This window comes from Delphinapterus leucas, chromosome 2, assembly GCF_059928025.1.
Source record: "Delphinapterus leucas isolate spDelLeu-1000000601 "Yukka" chromosome 2, BTC_Dleu_Yukka2, whole genome shotgun sequence".
In the NCBI taxonomy this organism is placed as follows: domain Eukaryota; kingdom Metazoa; phylum Chordata; class Mammalia; order Artiodactyla; family Monodontidae; genus Delphinapterus; species Delphinapterus leucas.
This window is the reverse complement of record NC_143130.1, coordinates 179,368,699-179,390,717: the sequence shown is the minus strand read 5'-3', so window position 1 is coordinate 179,390,717 and position 22,019 is coordinate 179,368,699. Positions and strand designations below refer to the sequence as shown.

Genomic DNA, 22,019 nt, shown 5'->3' with positions numbered 1-22,019 from the left:
CACTAGATGTAAGACGTTCTCTTGGTTATAATTCATTAACCTAATTTGTCTGTTCACAGGAGTTCCCTGGCGGTCCAGTGGTTAGGATGCGGCACTCTCACTGCCAAGGGCCTGGATTCAATCCCTGGACGGGGAACGAAGATCCCAAAAAGTCATGCGGTGCGCACCCCACCCCCCACAAAACAGACAAATAAAACAGAAAAAAACCACAAAAACTAATTTGTCTGTTCAGTAAAAATGCCATTCTTCCATCACATAAATTTTCTTGAGTATCTTTTATGTTCACAATGTCCTTGTGACGTAAGTGCATGATATAGATTATCCCCACTCTCTTCTTTCAGGGAATTCTTTCCACTATATAATTCTACTACATTGCTAGTCTTATCCCAATGACAGCAATTAAAACTGTCTCTTTAACATATAGTAACTCTTTATCTCCTACTGACTCAGAATGAATTAAGTCTCTGAATCACCAACACCACTTTCTGGTGCACTCCGGGTTTCCTTTAGTGCTCTTACTACCTCAATAGGAAAGATACATCACATTCCCATAAAAGGGCAAGAGAATGCTGATGGAAAAACTTTAGTTTCTAGTGGGCTGAGAACAGTACCAAGTGATAAAAATAATAACTAGACTAGAGTTTTAAGTTTCTTTAGGAATATTATACTATAATAAACCTGTAATAAAACCAACTTTCTAGAAAAACTTCAGTTTTTTACCATATGACCCAGCAATCCCACTCCTGGGTTATCTTAGAGAAATAAAAATTTATGTTCACACAGAAACCTGTACAGGAATGTTTATAGCAGCTCTATTCATAATTGCCAAACATGAAAACAACTCAAATGTCCTTTAGTGTAGGAGTGGATACAAACTGTGGTCCAGTCATACAATGGAATACTACTCAGCAATAAAAAAGAACACACTGGGCTTCCCTGGTGGCGCAGTGGTTGAGAGTCCGCCTGCCGATGCAGGGGACGCGGGTTCGTGCTCCGGTCCGGGAAGATCCCACGTGCCGCGGAGCGGCTGGGCCCGTGGGCCATGGCCGCTGGGCCTGCGCTCCGCAGTAGGAGAGGCCGCGACAGTGAGAGGCCCGCGTACCGCAAAAAAAAAAAGAACAAACTAAGAATACTATATGCAACAACCTGGATCAATCTCAAAGGCATTAGAGAAGATATACTGTATGATCTCATTTACTTGACAGACTTGAAACAAACAAAATTATGAGGATGAAGAATAGACAGGTGGTTGCAGGAGGTTATGATGGGGGAGGGAACAACCATAAAGGGACCACAAGGGAATTTTCTGAGGTAATGGGACTGTTCTGTATCTTGATTACGGTACTGGTAACATCAATCTATAAATGTGTTAAAATTCATAGAACTGTACATCAAAATAAAAAATGATGTATAATTTAAAAAATAACATCAACTTGCTTAATTCTGATATCCAAAATAAGAGTAAGTTCAAAAGGTGCTCAGATACAAGATGTTATGCAAATTTGGTAGCCTTCCCATATATTCACAAACCCCATTCACAACAGCAACAAAAATTATAAAACACTTTGGAATGAACATAACAAGAACTATGCAAAATCCAGATGAAGAAAATTATGAACCTTAAAAACAAAATCGAGACACACTTCATAAGCCTGGATAGAAACAGTTGGTATCATTAAAACAGCAAATTGCCTCCCAAATCAGTTTATAAATTCAATTAATTTCATCAAAATTAATCCAATCAAAATTCCAGTAAGGCTGTTTTTAGAACATGGCAACCTATTTCTAAAATTCATCTGACTGGGTGTTCCCTGGAGGTCCAGTGGTTACCACTCAGCACTGTCACTGCCATGGCCTGGGTTCAATCCCTGGTCGGTGAAGTATGATCCGGCAAGCTGTATGGTGCCACCAAAATAATGAAATGGAATGAAATGAAATGAAATAAAATTCATCTGACAGAGTAAATTGCAAAAAAGAGCAATGAAATTTTTTAAAAATAAGAATAATCAGCAGGGGACTTAACCTACTCCAAAAAAATCAAAACGTACAATCAAAAGGTGCAGTAATAAAAACACCATGATATGGGTACAAAATTAAATAAATGAAATCAGAGAAACAAAAGGGAATTTAATAAACAGGGGGAGAGAACAGATGATCTGGGACAAGCAGTAATGCACACAGGGGAAAAAAAATTAGAGCCCTACACCTCATACTAATCCCCCAAAATACATACCAAATGAATTAAACATTCAGTTGCCAGCCACAGAAGTATTTGAATAAAAAACAGAATCAATTTAAAAAATCCTGGAAGTAAACCTTTCTCACCAAGACATGAAACCCAGACAGATCAGACTGATCAGACTGATGTCTGAAACACATAAAATATTTAAATCGCTAAGATTTAAAAGAGAAAAAGAAAGATGGATAAAGGACATACAACAGGAAACTTATTTTAAAAAGAAAATGACACAAATATACGAAAATATCATCAATCTAAGTAGTTATCAGGAAAAAGCAATCTTTTTTTAAAAATAGATTTATTGCTCATCTGATAGACAAAAATTATCTACAATGTTAGTAACGGTGTAGAAAAATGGGCACTCTCATTCATTCCGGTAGGGCTAATAAAATAGTAAAACGTTCTCTCAAAACCAATTTAGCAGAACCTATTACAGTATCAAATATTCGTCCCCTCTGACCCAGGACCTCCACACTTCTAGGAATTTATCCTACAGAAACACTCTTAATGAGAGCACAGAAAGTTGTTAAAGAACGTTCACTGCAGATATTTGTAATAGCAAAACAATCAGAAACCACCCAATGCCCACCAACGGGGGTGAACTACGGTGCCAGCACACACTGGAAGATGACGTTCCATTAAACATAATGTCAGATCTATGAGCACTAAGATCCAGACGTGATCAAGTATGTTGCTAAGAAAAATTACCATTAAGTCCCATGAGTCCCTTTTTGTTAAAATAAACAAAAAGTTACTGTGTATATAAAAAACTGTGGTAATCTACACCAAACTGCTGAAAATGATCCTCTTTGAGGAGAGAAAGTTTAAGGAATTTTATTTTCTACATAACGAATTTCTATAATGTTTACATTTTATATGATTCTGGTTAAGACCTACAATAGGGGGAAAAAAAGAATAAAATTGTTTATTTCAAATTTTTAAAAAAGTGTTTTAATTTACGTACTATCTATCTAGTCAGATTCAAGCCATTTCTGGAGAGAGAACCTACTAGATATAAACATGGTAAGCCACACTCCAGCACACATGTTATGTAAAAGGAGAGAGGGTCTGTCTCTTCCACTCCTCTTTTAACCCATCATCTCTACCTATGTAAGGAAACTGGCCAAGCAACCACTCGAGATTGGTGGGGGAAATAAACTCAGAGGTTTTGTTCCTTATTTCAAAAATTTTTGATCAAGGGCAGCAAAGAAACCTGCACCCATTCATGCTATTTACTGATTCCAAAAGCAGTCCAGGCATCTCTACAACCAGGAGTCTTAACCAGGGAACTGTCACTAAAATTGAGATGAAATGTGAAGAGGCAAATTTTTAGTTACAGTCTTTACTTAAGACTCCAGTTAGCATAGACCAATGCTCCCCAACCTTCTTCAGGTCCCAGCACACACAGAAAATCAGAATATTTGTAGGGCAAATTATAGCAAACCCAGGGTGGGTCCTGCTCCAGCAGCCCTCAGCATGGTGGGCTGCAGGCATCAGTACCATGGCACATCTGTAATACCACCTTGGCACACATATCAGGAGGCTTTGGTACATGGGAAGCATTTCTTTTTAAAGCTTCCTTCAAAAGTAACATGAAATTCATTCAATAAATATTTATTAAGTACCTAATATGTGCCAAGCATGATAAAGTACTAATGTCTACCCTATAGACTAGAGGGGGAAGACAGGTTAATAAGCAATTCCAACATAATTGTAATTGTAATAGTAAAACATAATTGTTTATGTAATTTTAATAGTAAAACATGCTATCTAAGGAAAGTATCAGAATTTTTAACATGAATCCCATGCCTGGGGAAAGGGAGTCTGTCAATGACTACTTTCCAGAAGAAGTGACTCCTGTACAAAAGGGTGAAGTGTATTTTAGGCAAAGGAATTGCAGGTACAAAGATCCAAATGCAATAAACTATGTCAAAAATAAAGAAAAAGGCAGAACAGTTCTCTACTGCATAAGTAGAATGTGAGGAGGGAGTTAGTTTAGTAGCAGTTTCATAAAAAAATATTTATTTATTAATTATTATTATTTTTGGCTGCGTTGGGTCTTAGTTGCTGCACTAAGACCTTTCTCTAGTTGCGGCAAGCAGAGGCTACTCTTCGTTGCAGTGAGTGGGCGTCTCACTGTGGTGGCTTCTCTTGTTGCAGAGCACGGGCTCCAGGCGCCCAGGCTTCAGTGGTTGTGGCACGTGGGCTCAGCAGTTGTGGCTCGCGGGCTCTAGAGCGTAGGCTCAGTAGCTGTGGAGCACGGGCTTAGTTGCTCCGTGGCATGTGGGGTCTTCCCGGACCTGGGATCAAACCCGTGTCCCCTTGCATTGGCAGGCGGATTCTTAACCACTGCACCACCAGGGAAGTCCCTATTAATTATTTTATTATCTATTTATTTTGGCTGTGCCAGGTCTTAGGTGAAGCAGGCAGGATCTTCACTGCAGCATGTGGGATCCTTTAGTTGCATCATGCAGACTCTTAGTCGCGGCATGCACGCAGGATCTAGTTCCCCGACCAGGGACTGAACCCAGGCCCCCTGCACTGGGAGAGTGGAGCCTTACCCACTGGACCACCAGGGAAGTCCCTAGTAGCAGTCTTTTGTTTTTAATTAACTTATTTTTATTATTTTTAAATTTTTGGCTGCGCTGGGTCTTCGTTGCTGTGCGCGGGCTTTATCTAGTTGCAGTGAGCGGGGGCTACTCTTCATTGTGGTGTGCAGGCCTCTGATTGCGGTGGCTTCTCTTGCTGCTGAGCACCGGCTCTAGGCACATGGGCTTCAGTACTTGTGGCCCGTGGGCTCCACAGAGCAGGCTCAGTAGTTGTGGCCCACAGGCTTAGTTGCTCCACAGCATGTGGTATCTTCCTGAACCAGGAATCGAACCCGTTTCCCCTGCATTGGCAGGCATATTCTCAACCACTGGACCACCAGGAAAGTCCCCCTAGCAGCAGTTTTAATGGAAGTGTTTTTAATAAATACGGCATGTGGTTGAGTAGAAAGCCAATATCACAAAAATTAGGAAAGCATGTGCCTTCCTGCACAATAACCTATCAAACATAAGCTATGAGAAAAATATTTGGGGAGATGAAGAAACTTCTTGAGGATAAGTCTATAAAAACAGACAACACTATTGATTTTTTCAAGCACCATGAGCTTATAATGAAGTTAAAAATTTTTACTGTGGTGGTATACATTTACCACTGAAAAAGAACACTACCTCTTTTTAAATGCAGAAGATTATTCAAACTCAATATAATCTTTATAACATTTAAAGAAATGAGAAAGCAAAAGAACTCCCACATAATTAATACATAAGCTTCTTGTTCTTAAAAAAATGTTTAATTAGCCCAAATATATACATTCTTTTTCTTTCTCTCACATGGAACTAAACAGAGCAAGTGTACTAACAGAAATCAAGCATAATTTGTATTTACCTCTCTGCCTGTAAGGATGTGTCTTGCCAATTTCACTTTTGCAAAATTCCCCTTGCCGATTGTTTTCAACAGTCTGTAGTTTCCAATGTGAGGTTGTTCATCTGCACAGGAAGCTACAGAGTTTCTACATCGTGCTCCAGAGCGCCCAGTGCGAGAGGTAACTTCTTGCCGCCCGTCTCCATGTGACGTGTGCTACAATAAAACATACAACAAACATTAGGAAATGAGAGACCCACGGTACTTGACAAGTTTTAAGAGCCTCTAGTTGAAGAAACAAAACATCACTGCTTTAATTTTAATTCCAATACATGTGGCACTTCAAAGGGATTTGCCCACCTGATATAAAGTTGTGAGGAAAACAAGAAAATGCTAAGAGAAATACCAAGTGTTGAAATTCAACTGGGTGTTCAGAAAGAAAGCAGATATTTTCTATATGTGGCTGTAACATAAAATAAGATAAACAGGACTGCCTTACAGTCGTAAAGAGCTTAACGTTTCCATTGTAAAACAACTATACTCCAATAAAAATTTTTAAAAAAAGAACCTGACCTTTTCATATGCTACTAAATGTATCAGCATATATTATCTTTAACACACCCTGTGATGCAGGCAGAACAGCTAATATCACCATTCACCAGATGAGAATACCCTGAGATTTATTCACTGCCACATCACTAGTGAGAAATTCAAAGAGAACCTAGATTCCCAACTTCTTTCTAAACTATGCTGCTAACAATAATTTAAAACAATGTGTTTAAAGACACAGCCAGACTCTGTAGTCCCTGACAAATATTTGTTGAAGAGATGAATACAGTACTCAATATACTCCATAAGGGTAAAACAAATCATATATGCCTTTGACCATATTAAATATAAAGGTACGAGAGATACAAATGCCTGATGTGTACAATTCTGTACGTAGAAGCAGCCAGCTGCCTAGTGCTTCCTCTTTCCCCTAGTGCCCAAAGGATGCCATGCCCCACTGCCTACTTTTCATGGCTGCTAACTCCTTCCTGCTCAAGGAAGGCCTCTCACTCTCACGACACTCTACACTTTCAACCTCTTTCATTCTTTTCTCTTTTCCAACTTTTTGTCCAGGAAAATGTCCCTTGTTTCTCATGCTCTCTCTCTCTCTACCTATAGGTCAAAACAAGCCTAATTCTAGGTGATAAACCTAAGAAACTACACTTTGTAACACACTCATATCAAGGAAAACAGAAAAACAAGTATTTTACAGTAAAAGCTTAAGAATTTGCGCCATCAACTTAAGTCCTCAAAAGATGTCCTTTTCAGAATGTCCACGTTAATTTCTATCTACTTTTTCATATTCCTCTAAGTAAATCTCTGTCCCTCATGTACCAGGTTTTGGGATAGGTTCTCTTCTGTTTTATTCAATTATCACATAATACTGCATTGCAAACAACAATTTCTATGTTTTTTACTGTAAATGTATATTTTAGGTTAAACAGACTTTTACAAACTGGTTACAAATCTAAACAACTCTGTTCCTATAACAAAAAGATTCTAATTTCCAAATTATAAAACAGCCTATTATAGGGTCTCCCCTGGTGGTTCAGTGGTTACAAATCCGCCTGCCAATGTGGGGGACACGGGTTCGAGCCCTGATCCAGGAAGATCCCACATGCCGCAGAGCAACTATGCCCGTGTGCCACAACTACTGAGCCTGTGCTCTAGACCCCGCGAGCCACAACTACTGAGCCTGTGTGCCACAACTACTGAAGGCCATGCGCCTAGAGCCTGTGCTCCACAACAAGAGAAGCCACCACAACGAGAAGCCTGCATGCCACAACAAAGAACAGCCTCCACTCGCTGCAACTAGAGAAAGCCCGTGCACAGCAACAAAGACCCAATGCAGTCAAAAATAAATAAAATAAATATAATTTTAAAAAATTATTTAAAAAATAGCCTATTATAAACGAGGACTTGATTAAAGAAAAAACTAAAATAACAACTAAGTTATTACACTAAGGCTTTACGCAAAATAGGTATATTGTAATGCAAATTTTTATAGATCAGCTGGAGTACAGTTTTTAAAAAATTGATAACCATTATGTTTATTTCCAAACTAGATGTAAGTTTCATAAAAACAGGGACAGTAATTTATTGTTCCTTAGATCTTAGCAGTTGGCATATAACAGGTACTTAATAAATATTGGAATGACTAAATAAATGATATCAAAATACTGATCACTGTAACATTCACATGGTTAAATAACGGGAAATTTTTATCTCCCAAATTTCTTTCTTCTATTCATTCATTCAAATATTTATCAAATGATAATGTATAATAGATTTTTAAAAATAAATTTATTTATTTTATTTATTTTTATTTTTGGCTGTATTGGGTCTTTGTTGCTGCACGCGGGCTTTTCTCTGGTTGCAGCGAGTGGCAGCTACTCTTTGTTGTGCTGCGCAGGCTTCTCAATGCAGTGGCTTCTCTTGTTGCGGAGCACAGGCTTTAGGCGCGTGGGCTTCAGTAGTTGTGGCACACGGACTCAGTAGTTGTGGCACACAGGCTTAGTCGCTCCGCAGCGTATGGGATCTTCCCGGACCAGGGCTCGAACCCATGTCCCCTGCACTGGCAGGCAGATTCTTAACCACTGCACCACCAGGGAAGCCCTGTATAATAGATGTTATATAAATATGAGCTGGGCACTGTTTTGAGTGTTAGAAACAGCAGTGCATAAAACAAAGTCCCTGTTCCCATGAGGTATATGTCAAGTGGTTTTACTATTTACGCAATGAAAATATAGTTTTAAAAATTACACTGCTATCCAAAATTGTGGTCAAAAAAGCTCTTTAAATGCAAACATACACTTTCTAATTTATATGTTTTATAAATTCAGCCCTTCATGTATTAAGTTTTATAGAGTAAGGTACAGTTAAACAGACAAAATATTAACTTTTATGCAAATCAACTGTCTTCTGCATGTAAAATAGAAATATCAGAAACTTAAAATTCATAGGCATCTAGTTTATACCTTTGCATACTCTCCGATCTACTTATAATAAAAACTAACTCCTTAGCACTACATCCACTAGCATGTAACCTGCAGGAGAACACAGAGATCTTTGCCTGTTTTGTTCCTTATCAGATATTCCCAGAAATTGGAACAGTGCCTGGCACATAGTAGCTGTGCAATACATTGTTACTGAATGAATGTTAAATGAATTCAAGGCCCTCTGTGATGTAATCCACGCCTCCTCTCCCGCTACATCATCCACTATTCTTTAGCATGATCCTCCCTCAGTTTGAGTGCCCTTTCTTCTCTTCAAACCTAAAAAAATCCTACTCATTCCCTTATGTTTGAGTCATTTGTCACCATCTTTATGAAGCCTTCCATGACTCTCCCTGCATCCCATCAGAATTTCTTTTCCTTTGGGCTCTGGATGTACTCTGCTTGTATCTATCTCTATTTGGCTACTTTGTTGTAGACAATTATCCACCACAATACACTGACTTCCCTGAGAAACTCACACCCCTCACTTGAGGTTCCCAATAGCCATGTGCCTAACATTGGCCAATGAGATATGAGTGAAAGTGACATGTCATTTCCATGCTGAAGCATTTATTGCCAGGGCTTGACTCCAGCCCTGTGGTCTTCTCTCCTGAACCCAGAGCACTGTCCAAAGATGGAGGGTCACAGGACCAAATGGCTTGGAAATGGAGATCACTCTTCATGGAGTCAATGAAGTTGACAGTTTTTTTAAACTGTGTTAAGACACTAAGATTTTGGTCATGTATGTTACCTCAGCATAACCTAGCCTAACCTAATACACCCTTATGCAAATAAATAATCATAATACAAACCCAAAAGAAACCCGTACTTCCTCTTAAGAGTATAAACTCATATAACAGATTGAAATATCTGATGTTTGTTAAATTCCATAGTTATTGAACTTAGTATATTTAGTTTGATACATAAAGTCCTGAAATTTTAAAATCTAATGTGTTTAACTAAAAAATTCTCTCAGGGCTTCCCTGGTGGCGCAGTGGTTGGGAGTCCGCCTGCCGATGCGGGAGATGCGGGTTTGTGCCCCAGTCCGGGAGAATCCCACGTGCCGCGAAGCGGCTACACCCGTGGGCCATGGCCGCTGAGCCTGCGCGTCTGGAGCCTATGCTCCGCAGCAGGAGGGGCCGCAGCAGTGAGAGGCCCGCGTACTGCAAAAAAAAAAAAAAAAAAAAAGATAAAAAAAATTCTCTCAAACAGAAGCAAATTAAATTGCCTTTTCTTGGCCTTCATTTTATTTTTCCCATGCATCCATCAGTGGCCCTAAAGAAGAAGAAATTTCCTAGCATTTTAACAAATGATTTTGAATTCTTGTACTATTAGCCAATTACTTCATGCTTGAATTTTTTTCTCCCTAAGGTGACAATAAACCGAGGACCAAAAAAAAAAAGTTACATAATAGTAGCTACTTTTTGTGGCAGCACTAAACACACAACAGGCACTCAGAGCTGTTTAATCTCAAAGATTAAAGGAGTCCAGGGACTTCCCTGGTGGTGCAGTGGTTAAAAATCCACCTGACAATGCAGGGGACACAGGTGTGAGCCCTGGTCCAGGAATATCCCACATGCCGCGGAGCAACTAAGCCCGCATGCCACAACTACTGAAGCCGCGCGCCTAGAGTCCATGCTCCGTAATAAGAGAAGCCACCGCAATGAGAAGGCTGTGCACTGCAACAAAGAGCAGCCCCTGCTCGCCGCAACTAGACTAAACCTGCGCACAATAACAAAGACCCAAGGCAGCCAAAAAAAAAAAAAAAGAAAAAAAGATTAAAGGAGTCCTGATCCTTCTCCTTCTCAAGGAATTGACCTGATCCACTTTATCCACCATGAAAACTAGAATATGGGCAGTGCTACTAAAAATTAGGCAGAATCAAGTCAAAGAGAGAACACTGTTAACAAATCCATAAAGTGTTCATTTTCAAACTAAAACTTCCGTTTAATGCAATACATTTAAGTTGCCAGGTAATATTAAGGAATGGAGCAAATACTGTAGGTATCTACTCAATATCCATTCCTCCCTTCTTCATTTCTAAGAGAAGCCAGATGTGTATTTGGGGAGGCAATATGGCCAGTGAAATTCCTGTTTCCCCAAATTTCCCTGGTAGCTGGAGGTAGCATATGGCTTAGTTCTGGTCAGCTCTCATTAGGGAAAGTCTACTGGGGGGTCCTCGGAAAACTTTTTGTTTCTCATAAAGGGAGACAGGTACACTAGCACAGCCCCTTCCTCCCTTCTCCTGCCTTGAATGCAACGGTAACAACTAGAGCTATATAAGTTACTCTGTAGCCATTAAGGTCTCAAATGTGAGAGAAAAGACAAAAATATTTTTAAAAACCACCAGCTCCACTATTACTGAACTGCTGAACCAAAGCTAGAAGCTGTCCAGACTTCTTTTGTGAGAAAAATAAACCCTTATTTGGTTAAGCCATCGTATAAGGTTTAGTTACTTTCAGCCAAAGCACTACTAAACTGTTACAGGGGCCATATCAATACTAATGTAAGAGGCAGTAAGAAAAGTGAATGGGGAATGCACTCCGTTTTATGTTATACATATTAGTTCTTCTTTAAAAATGTGTCTATATATATTTGTGTGTGTGTGTATATATATATATATATATATATATATATATATATATAAAGCAGAAACTAACACACCGCTGTAAAGCAATTATACTCCAATAAAGATGTTAAAAAAAGAAGTGTCTATATAAGAAAGAGCCATAGAACTACAAAAAGGCATTACCTCACACCGGTCAGAATGGGCATCATCAAAAAATCTACAAACAATAAATGCTGGAGAGGGTGTGGAGAAAGGGAACCCTCTTGCACTGTTGGTGGGAATGTAAATTGGTACAGCCACTATGGAGAACAGTATGGAGGTTCCCTAGAAAACTAAAAACAGAGCTACTATATGATCCAGCAATCCTAATCCTGGGCGTATATCCGGAGAAAACCACAATTCGGAAAGATTCCTGTACCCCAATGTTCATTGCAGAGCTGTTTACAATAGCCAGAACATGGAAGCAACCTAAATTGACGGAGGAATGGATAAAGAAGATGTGGTATATATATACCACATAGGACTTCCCTGGTGGTGCAGTGGTCAAGAATCCGCCTGCCAATGCAAGGGACACGGGTTCTACCCCTCGTCCAGGAATATCCCACATGCCACGGAGCAGTGAAGTCCATGCGCCACAACTACTGAGCCTGTGCTCTAGAGCCCACGAGCCACAACTACTGAGCCCATGCACCGCAACTATTGAAGGCTGTGCGCCTAGAACCTGTGCTCTGCAACAAGAGAAGCCACTGCAGTGAGAAGCCCGTGCACCGCAACAAAGAGTAGCCCTCGCTTGCCACAACTAGAGAAAGCCCGCGCACAGCAATGAAGACCCAATGCAGCCAAAAATAAATAAATAAAATAGATAAATTAAAAAAAAAAAAACCAAAAAACTCGGAGAGAAAAAAGTGTCGTTATCTGTAGATGATATGATCTAACTGCAAACCAAAAGAATTGGAAATACCACTAGAACTCAAGAGAGAGCTTGGCAAGGCGCAAGATCAACCTATAACTACAGTTCCTTACACCAGTAGTAACCTACCACAAAATTTAACTAAAAATAAGTATTCATCATAGCAATAAAAACTAAAAAGTAGGTAGAAAGTAACTTATTTAAGAATATATAAGAACTCTCTGGAGAAAGCTTTAAATTTTTAATAAAAGACATAAAAGGTCCTCTGAATAAAGGGGAATTCTATACTCTTAGATAGATATTATACAATCTACCCAAATTAATCAATAAGTTCAATGCAATATGAATTAAAATTTCCAGCCAGTAATTTATGAGTAATCTTAAACTTACTCTAAAGTGTACATGGACGAATATTTCATGGCTGCCAGGTCAGCCTTGAAAAAGAAGTTAAAAAAAAAAAGTTCAGAAATGAAAAGTGATCAAGGTTAAAACCAGTAACAAGATGTATCTCTTTCATTGCACCCTCTAAAAGCATGCACTGAGAGGGACACAACATCTTTTCTGTGGCATTCTTGCCAAAAATATATAACCTTAATCTAATTTTGAGAAAACATTAGACAAACTTAAATTGTGGGATCTTTGATTGGAACTTGGAACAGAAAAAGAACGCTGGAGAAAAACTGGTGACAATTCAAATTAGTTCTGCAGTCATCATTAACGGTATCAGACCAATGTTAACTTTCTGGTTTTCATAACTGCACCATGGTTATCTAAGTGTTAACATCAGGGGAACCTGAGTGAAAAGTATACATGAACTCTGTACTAATCTTGCAATTTTAAGTCTAAAATTATTTTAAAATAAAAAGTTCAATAGACAGATACATATAAAAGTACGTAGATTACATATATTACAAAGCCACGGTAATTTTTTAAAGAAAAGAAAACCTGTAGGGTATCGGCACAACAGAAAAACAGACCAATGCAACAAAATACAAAGCTAAAAAACATGAATGTATGGGAACACAAGATACAATGAAAGCAGTCCTATAAACCAGTGGGGAAAGGATGGACCACTGAGTGGATAGCAGTGGGAAAACTGGTTCACGGTATCAGTCTACAGAGAAAAATAAAACTAGATCCCTACCTAAGTCCATACACAAAAGGCAGGCTCCCTTTTAATCTAGAGGGATTAAAAAATCTACATGTGAAAAGTAAAATGATAAAGGGTTAATGTGAAATGTGAGAGAATATATCTTTGTGAGCCAGGCATTTAAGCAAAACTTCAAAAGCACAAACATAAGGCAAACGTTGGTTACACCAAAATTAAGAATTTCTGTCCAATAAGGGTCTTATAGAAAGATGACAGAAGATACATGCAATGTCTAAAACCTACATCAGATTAATATCTAGAAAATCAAGGAACACCTAAGAATCTACAAGAAATAAACAACAACCAAATAGAAAAAGGGACAAAGGAAAAGCAGCAATTTACAGAAGGCCCCCAGAGCCAAGGAATATATAGACATACTAAAAACCATAGAGAAACGCAAGTTAATAATGAAGCAGCACATTAAACTACTTTAGTAGGCTGGCAAAAAAAATTAGAAAGCTGGATAATTCTAAATGTTGGAGGAACCAAGGAGACAAAAACCCCTGTGCACTACTGGCGGGAGGGTGGGCTGATAGAGCCATCCAGAAGAGCAACCTGGCACTATCTGACATTTCCTGTGACCCAGGAGGTCCACTCCTAGCTACACATCCCCAAGAAATTCTTACACAGCTCCACAAGGGGACATGTATGAAGATATTCATTGCTGCGTTGTATGGGGGGAGGGGGGAGGCGGCAGGTAGTCTACCCCAGAAAGTAGGTAAAATGTGGTAGGACTCATACCACAGAGTGCTATGCAGCAGTTAGAAGCAACAGATTCGATGCATAGATGAGACTATGCAATATTTACACAAAGTACAAAACATACACTTCTAAGAACACATACATGTAAACGCATGACAATATATTAAAATGTTAGAACAGTAACCTGTTGGAAGGATAAGGAAAATGACATATAGGGATTAACAGGAACAAATAAGCAAGAGAACAGCCTCACACTGTTCAGATCAAAGATATGACTTTTGCAGCTGAGTTTATGAAAACGTTTCCAAAAATATGGATAATAGGGAAGGGGAACTATTATTGTTCAGATGCTTAAATTCAAATTGGTTTCACTTGTAATAAAACACTTATTACTGGCATAGCAAGTGAACTATCATAATAATGAAATAAACTGAAAAATAATTTACTTGACCAATCCTCAGAAGAATAAGGCACAAATAAATTGTGCCTAAAGAAAACTTTGACTTGGTAGCTTTTGACCAGTTAATTATATGCTAAGCACTTACTAAGTAGCAGGCACTATAACGGGATAAAAGAAATAGAAAAGTATGGTGTCAAACTTTTAACACTCATAATCTAGCTGGGGAGCTAACACGGGGAACAGTAACTGAAACAAGGGGCAATCTCCGCCCCATGAGAAAATCAGAGAGTGAATACTCCAAGCTCCATGCAACAGATTTGTGAGCTGTGCATGAAATTTGCAATTTTCTAGTAGCAACATTAAAAAAACATAAAAAGGGCTTCCCTGGTGGTGCACTGGTTAAGAATCCACCTGCCAGGCTTCCCTGGTGGCGCAGTGGTTGAGAGTCTGCCTGCCAATGCAGGGGACACGGGTTTGTGCCCCGGTCCGGGAAGATCCCACATGCCGCGGAGCGGCTGGGCCCGTGAGCCATGGCCGCTGAGCCTGCGCGTCTGGAGCCTGTGCTCCGCAATGGGAGAGGCACAACAGTGAGAGGCTCGTATACCGCAAAAAAAAAAAAAGAATCCTCCTGCCAATGCAGGGGACACGGGTTCGAGCCCTGGTCCGGGAAGATCCCACATGCTGCGGAGCAACTAAGCCTGTGTGCCACAACTACTGAGCCTGCGCTCTAGAGTCCACGAGCCACAACTACTGAAGCCCATGCGCCTAGAGCCCATGCTCTGCAACAAGAGAAGCCACCGCAATGAGAAGCCCGCGCCCCGCAACGAAGAGTAGCCCCTGCTCGCCACAACTAGAGGAAAGCCCGCACGCAGCAATGAAGACCCAACGCAGCCAAAAATAAAATAAAAAATAACATAAATTTAAAAAAAAACATGAAAATAGGTTAATTTTGATAATAGTTTATTTAACCCAATATATTCCCAAATGTTTCAACACATAATATAAAAAGAGAAAGATTTACATTCCTTTTTTCATACTGTCTTTGAAATCTAGTATATATTTTATACTCACAAGACATCTTAATTCAGACTAGCCACATTTCAAGTGCTCAGTAGCCACATGTGCTGGACAATGCAGCTCTAAGCACTCAGAGGGTATGATCACATTTGGGTGAGATGAAGGAAAAAAAGGGATGGAGACTTTGATGGACAAGTAGTAGAGTTCTCATGAAAGATGAAGGCCATTTCAAGCCAGGCACCAGCACAAGGAAAGCTTAAAAAGCTTGGGGGATTGGGGGGGGGGGGCGGGGAACCTCCCTTAACCTTCAAGTCTAGCCAGTTTCATCTCTCACAACTCTTTCATATGCCACTAACACTGAAAAACAAAATGGCTTTAGTTCCTTGACATCATGATTGCTGGCAATTTCTCACCTTTATGTTCTTGACTAGGCTGGTACTTCTCTGTCTTGCATCCCCTTGCTTAGCTTAGTTAATTCCTACACTAAAGTACTTGACAATGAGCTCCTTGAGGGTAAGAATTATCTAATCTCTGTATTCTTAGTACACAGGACCTGGCAACCAGCAGCTGTGAAACTGCTAGATGAAGAGACAGCCAAGGAGAATTGTTTGGCTGTAGTGTTAAGTTTATATAGGTGAACAGTCAAAAAAAAAAAAGCTAGAGAAGTGGGTCAAGAACTTTGAATACTAAACCAAAGAGTTTAGATTATCCAGTTTTCTAGAATAACACTACAAAAGCTATCTCAAGAGGGAATTAACATTTGAAGAACCCCCATTATATGGAGTAGACTGGGCCAAGCACTTTATACATGTTAGTTTCTTCAATCACAACAACCCTGAATAGATGGTGTTATTCTCTTTTGTTAAATAAAAAAGATGTAATATACAGCATGGTGACCATAGTTAGTAATACTGTATTATATATTTGAAAGTTGCTAAGAGAGATTTTTAAATTCTCATGAACAGGAAAAAAAAAAAAGCCTGTAATTATATGTGGAGATGGATGTTAACTGTTAACTAGACTTATTGTGGAGATCATTTCACAAAATATACAAATATCAAATCATTATGTTGCACACCTGAAACTAATACAATGTTATATGTTGACTGTATCAATTAAAGTTTTTAATTATTAAAATTTTTTAAATGAAGCACAGACAAGTAATTAACTTGCCCATAGTTAAGTGACTTGTATTTGAAGACGGGTTTCAAACGCAAACCTGTAACTCCAAATCCCAATTTCTCTCATGTTTTGTTGCTCCTACTTTTTGGCTCCTCACCTGGTCCACTATTCCTCAGAAGTGTCTTCAGAATCTCTCCCTCAACCACAGTCCTAGGCTCCCACTTTATCTCTCACTTCTAAGCCCAGACTCTTTCCATCAAGCCTCCCTTTAAGAAAGCTGTCTGAGGTTTTAAGAAAGGAGAAAGAAGATGAATTCATTGGAACTACTGAGGGAAGAGGCTGAAGATACAGGACACTAGAAATGAGAGAAATGACAACATAGAGATGAGAGATGAAAAGACCAGTAAACAAACCACTAATGATGGCTAACATTTAGCTATTACTTATTATGAATCAGGCACCATTCTAAATGCCTTACACATATTGTCTCATTTAATCACTAATTCGACCAATATTTATTTACTCTTCACCTGTAATAAATGACCAGCATGTTCTAGGTATTTGAAATAGTATTAATAAACAAAACAAATATTCCTGCTCTCAGGGAGCTTTCAGTATACCAGAGGAAACTGACAAAATACAATAAACATAAGAAATATGCAAATTATATAATATGTTAAAGGTAACAATGCAATGGAAAAAAAAAACAGATCAGGATTAAGGAGGTTGGGAGGGCCACAGATGGTCAGAGTAAGACTCACTGAGCTGATGTCTGAAAAGAGGAGAAGGTGAGACAGTTAGCCATGTGGATATCTGGAAGAAAAGTGTTCAAAGAGAAGAGCCAATGTCAAGGCACTGAGGTTGGAGTGTCCCTGGTGTGTTCAAAGAACAGCAAGAAGACACCTGGGTCTATGAATGTAGTGGGTGCGGAGAGGTAGGAGATGAGGACAAAGAGGTAAGGGAGGCCACAGCATGGAAGACCTTATTCTTATAACAGCCCTATGAAGTCATTACTACTACCAATCCCACTTTATAGATGAGGTAACTGGGGCATGAAGAAGTTAAATAACTTGTCCAAGGTCACACAAAAAATGCTAGGTCAGATTATAAACCCAAAGAGTTACTATTATAGTGGTTGGAAAACATGAGCCCAAAGCCTCTGACATACCTCCCATTACATACCTCCCATTACAGGGAAGCCTCTGACATACCTCCCATTATGTCCCTTCCACTTGAATCTGGGTGCCCACGACTGCTCTAACTTTTTAAGAATAAATGGCAGAAGTGATACTATGTGACTTCTGAGGCAAGGTCATAAAAGGCAAGCACCTCATGTGTCCGATCACACTGGAGTCTCCATGCTGGAGAGGCCCATGTAGCCACTCTGGCCAAGTCCCAGCTGAGCCCAGCCTTTTAACAATACCTGCCAAGGTGCCAGATATGTGAGTGAAGAAGCGGTCTTAGGATGTGGATCTTCCAGCCCAGCTACTCAAATCCCCCAGCCTTTCGTTATTCCCCCAAACTGAAGTCCCAGCCATAAACCATTCCCGTCTGAATTCCTCACACAAAATCTGTGAGTATAATGAAACACTTGTTGTCTTACACTACTAAGTTGTGGACTGGCTAGTTCCACAGCAGTAATAAGTAGGACAACTATACAATAAGCAGGATATAAATGTTAAGCCCCTGGCCTAAATTAACAGAAATGGAAAAAGCAACTAGAATACATTACCATGGTATGTAGAAGGTTCTTTATCATTGAATATCCTTAATGTCTAGAAGGCAACCTTCTTTTAAGAAAAGAAAATATAAGTTCCTTTAATCCATTCCACTAGTAAAGCTAACGCGTGCCTATGAATACCAAGGCAGGCCTAGGGTAGGCAAGGGCTACACAAGGGAAGGAAGACAAGGAAAGAGGTGGAGACAGTACATGAACAGAATGCCATCAAAAACACCTCAAGTACTTTGAGCAACAAAAGCTGCTTGCCCAGCTTAAATTATTCTTCTGGACAAAGAATGGCAAGGCTAAGGGCAAAAGGCTGTGCTAGGAAATGGTTCTAGGTCTGCTCCTCTCCAGGACCCTCATTCTAGTCTGCTACTGTACTCAATGAAGTCATAAAGGTACTGACTACAGAAAGAATGGAGTTATATAAAATTCTGGAATAAAACCTTTGGTTCAGCTTACTTGAACTTCATGTTAAATTCTTCCAATACAGATTTTCATGTAAAATGTCCATAATACAAACCCCACAATATTTCAAATCCACCTCCAAGCAACACCTAACTATTAGCAAGAAATACAAACAAAACATCTCAAGCTTTATTCAAGCTTCAACTCTGAACACCAAGATCCCAGGTAACCCACAGAAACAATGCCTTATCTAGTCTGTATAAGACTGTATAAGACTAACCACGGCCAAGCAGCTCAGGTGACTAAAGTGCAGTGCTAAAGAACTCTAGCTTGAAGAAAAAGTTGGACTCCCCCCAAAAACGTCATTTTCTTGCAGTGCCAACTTCTGCCCTCTCAATTACTGTTCAGGCAGGTGCATGTGGGTCAGCACAAACCCCTTATTACTACTTGCAGACCAACTCCAAGCACATTCTTTAAATTCCTACGTAAGACAACATTAAAGCTGGGAGATTGCCAGGGAAGAGATTTGTTTTCTCCTTGTTTATTTTGAAAGTTTAAAATGGATGTGAGACAAGTGAATTTCTGCTTCAGTCCTCCTAATGGTGATCAGAAGCGGCTGTACTCCCTGACTCTTACTTCCAGCTTGGAAACAAATTCCAGGGATAAAATTTGGCTATGGGGACTTCCCCAGTGGTCCAGTGGCTAAGACTCTGTGCTCCCAACGCAGGGGGCTCGGGTTCAATCCCTGGTCAGGGAACTAGATCCGACATGTCACAACTAAAAGATCCCGCATGCCGCAACTAAGACCCGGCACAGACGGAAAAAAAAAATTGGCTACGTTTTAGAATCCAGAACAATCCTCTCTGAAATTAAAGATAACAGGGACTATTAGGACTTCCCTGGTGGCTCAGTGGTTAAGAATCCACCTGCCAACACAGGGGACATGGGTTGAAGCCCTGGTCGAGGAAGATCCCACATGCTGCAGAGCAACTAAGCCCGTGCACCACAACTACTGAGCCTGCGCTCTAGAGCTTGTGAGCCACAACTACTGAGCCCACGAGCCCCAGCTACTGAAGCCCGCACGCCTAGAGCCCATGATCCACGACAAGAGAAGCCACAGCAATGAGAAGCCCGCGCACCACAACCAAGAGTAGCCCCAGCTCACGGCAACTAGAGAAAGCCCATGCGCAGCAACAAAGACCCAACGCAGGCAAAAAAGAAAGAAAAAAAAAAAGATAACAGGGACTATTAATTTATATTAAACTGTTTATGAGTCGTTTATAAGTAATTACAATATAAATACTCATGCACTACACAATCAAAACGACCAATATTCTACTCATGGAAAATTTCCACCTTTATCTAATTTACATAAAAAAGAAATGAAAACAACTCTGTAATTGAATAAGACCTTTTCCCAAACACTTTGACCCAATAAAAAATATTCTTCAGAGATCAACTTTTTTTTAAAAAACGCCCAAACACCTTGATTCAATAGATAGTTGTGCTTGGAAGTTAGGAAGATTAAATGAAATCATATTACTTATTTTTTTTTAAAGATTTTTTTGATGTGGACCATTTTTAAAGTCTTTACTGAACTTATTACAATATTGTTTCTGTTTTATGTTTTGGTTTTTTGGCATGAGGCATGTGGGATCTTAGCTCTCCGACCAGGGATCGAACCCACACCCCCACCTGCATTGGAAGGTGAAGTCTTAACTGCTGGACCGCCAGGGAAGTCCCCATATTACATATTTTAAATGAAATATTATATAAAGTACTTAGTATTGTTGCCTGATATTATAGTTAGTGATCAAAAATGGTAACTATTTTTATTCTCCATAACCACACTTCCCTACAAAGAACCAACTTTAAAAACTCAAGGAGGGCTTCCCTGGTGGCACAGTGGTTAAGAATCCGCCTGCCAATGCAGGGGACACAGGTTCGAACCCTGGTCCGGGAAGACCCCACATGCTGCGGAGCAACTAAGCCCATGCACCACAACTACTGAGCCTGTGCTCTAGAGCCCGCGAGCCACAACTACTGAGCCCTCACGCTACAACTACTGAAGCCTGTGCGCCTAGAGCCCATGCTCCGCAACAAGAGAAGCCACCGCAACGAGAAGCCCGCGCACCGCAACAAAGAGTAGTCCCTGCTTGCCACAACTAGAGAAAGCCTGCGCGCAGCAAGACCCAATGCAGTCACACACACAAAAAAAAACTCAAAGAAACTGAAAATGTTATTGAAACCATTGAAATCTCTTTTCTTTAGTCATAATACAATCTAAAGGAACACTGTTTAGTCAGCAAGTCTTCACTGAATACTAAGATAGCAATTCTTTAAAGTGTGGTTCCTGGACCTGCAGCATCAACATCACCTGGTAACTTGTTAGAAATGTAAACTCTAGGGCCCCGAAGGTAGAATCAAGGTCTGGGGGTGAGGCCCAGCAATCAGTGCTTTCACAAGCCCTCCAGGTGACTGTGGTGTTTGTTCCAGTTTGACAGTTTACAGACTAGTTTCACAGAGCTCAGGGTGCTTTGTTCTGCAGGGACTAGGAAGTCCTAAGGCAGGGGAGTGATATGGTTCCTAGGTATATCCTCTACAGCGCCTAGCACAGTGTCATACACATAGCAGGCAGTCAGATCTTAACAGGTTAATAGTCTCATACAACCAACAGCTGGCTAGACAGTAACACCATCGGTTTATTTATTTCACAGAGATAAGGAATTCTGATGACTGTCTGCATTAACTAATAATAAGTAAGTACATGGTGTGCACACACACCAGGAGCTGCTAAATTGGCAAAGCCCTCCAGGACCTCTGGTACCTTTGGCAAATAACCCAGGCTTACTTACAAAATGTCATATGCTTTGAAATGTAAGTGAAAAATACATTTCTAATTTTGCCAGTACACAAACAGGATTTGTCCATGACCTCTATACAAGTCAACTGTAGAACATAAACTAAAATGCAAACTTTTTTGTTGCCTTTAAAAAAAAGCATCTTGGGGAACTTCCCTGATGGTCCAGTGGTAGATAATCCACCTTGCAATGCAGGTCAGGAAACTAGGATCCCACATGCGGTGGGGCAGCTGGGCCCCGCACCACAAGTACTGAGTTCACGCGCCTCAACAAGAGAGCCCGTGTGCGGCAAACTACAGAGCCCAAGCGCCCTGGAGCCCGAGCACCAAAACTGGAGAAGAGAAAACCCGCACACCACAACTACAAAGAAGCCTGCCCACCACAACGAAGAGCCCACGCACCACAAGGAAAGATCTCGCATGCAGCAACTAAGACCCAACTCAGCCAAAAAAAAAAAAAAAAAAAA

The 22,019-nt window shown here is 40.1% G+C and overlaps 1 protein-coding gene across 8 annotated transcripts in view; it reads right to left on the bottom strand.

Moving 5' to 3' along the window:
* The window catches only part of MARK3 (microtubule affinity regulating kinase 3), a 107,543-nt gene that overhangs the window by 80,942 nt on the left and 4,582 nt on the right, over positions 1 to 22,019 (bottom strand). For all 8 annotated transcript variants that reach the window (XM_089908240.1, XM_022576005.3, XM_022576006.2 and 5 more), the window contains exon 2: positions 5,672 to 5,863. In XM_089908240.1, the coding sequence (XP_089764366.1) occupies positions 5,672 to 5,863 (192 nt within the window). The remainder of the gene's footprint in view (positions 1 to 5,671; positions 5,864 to 22,019) is intronic.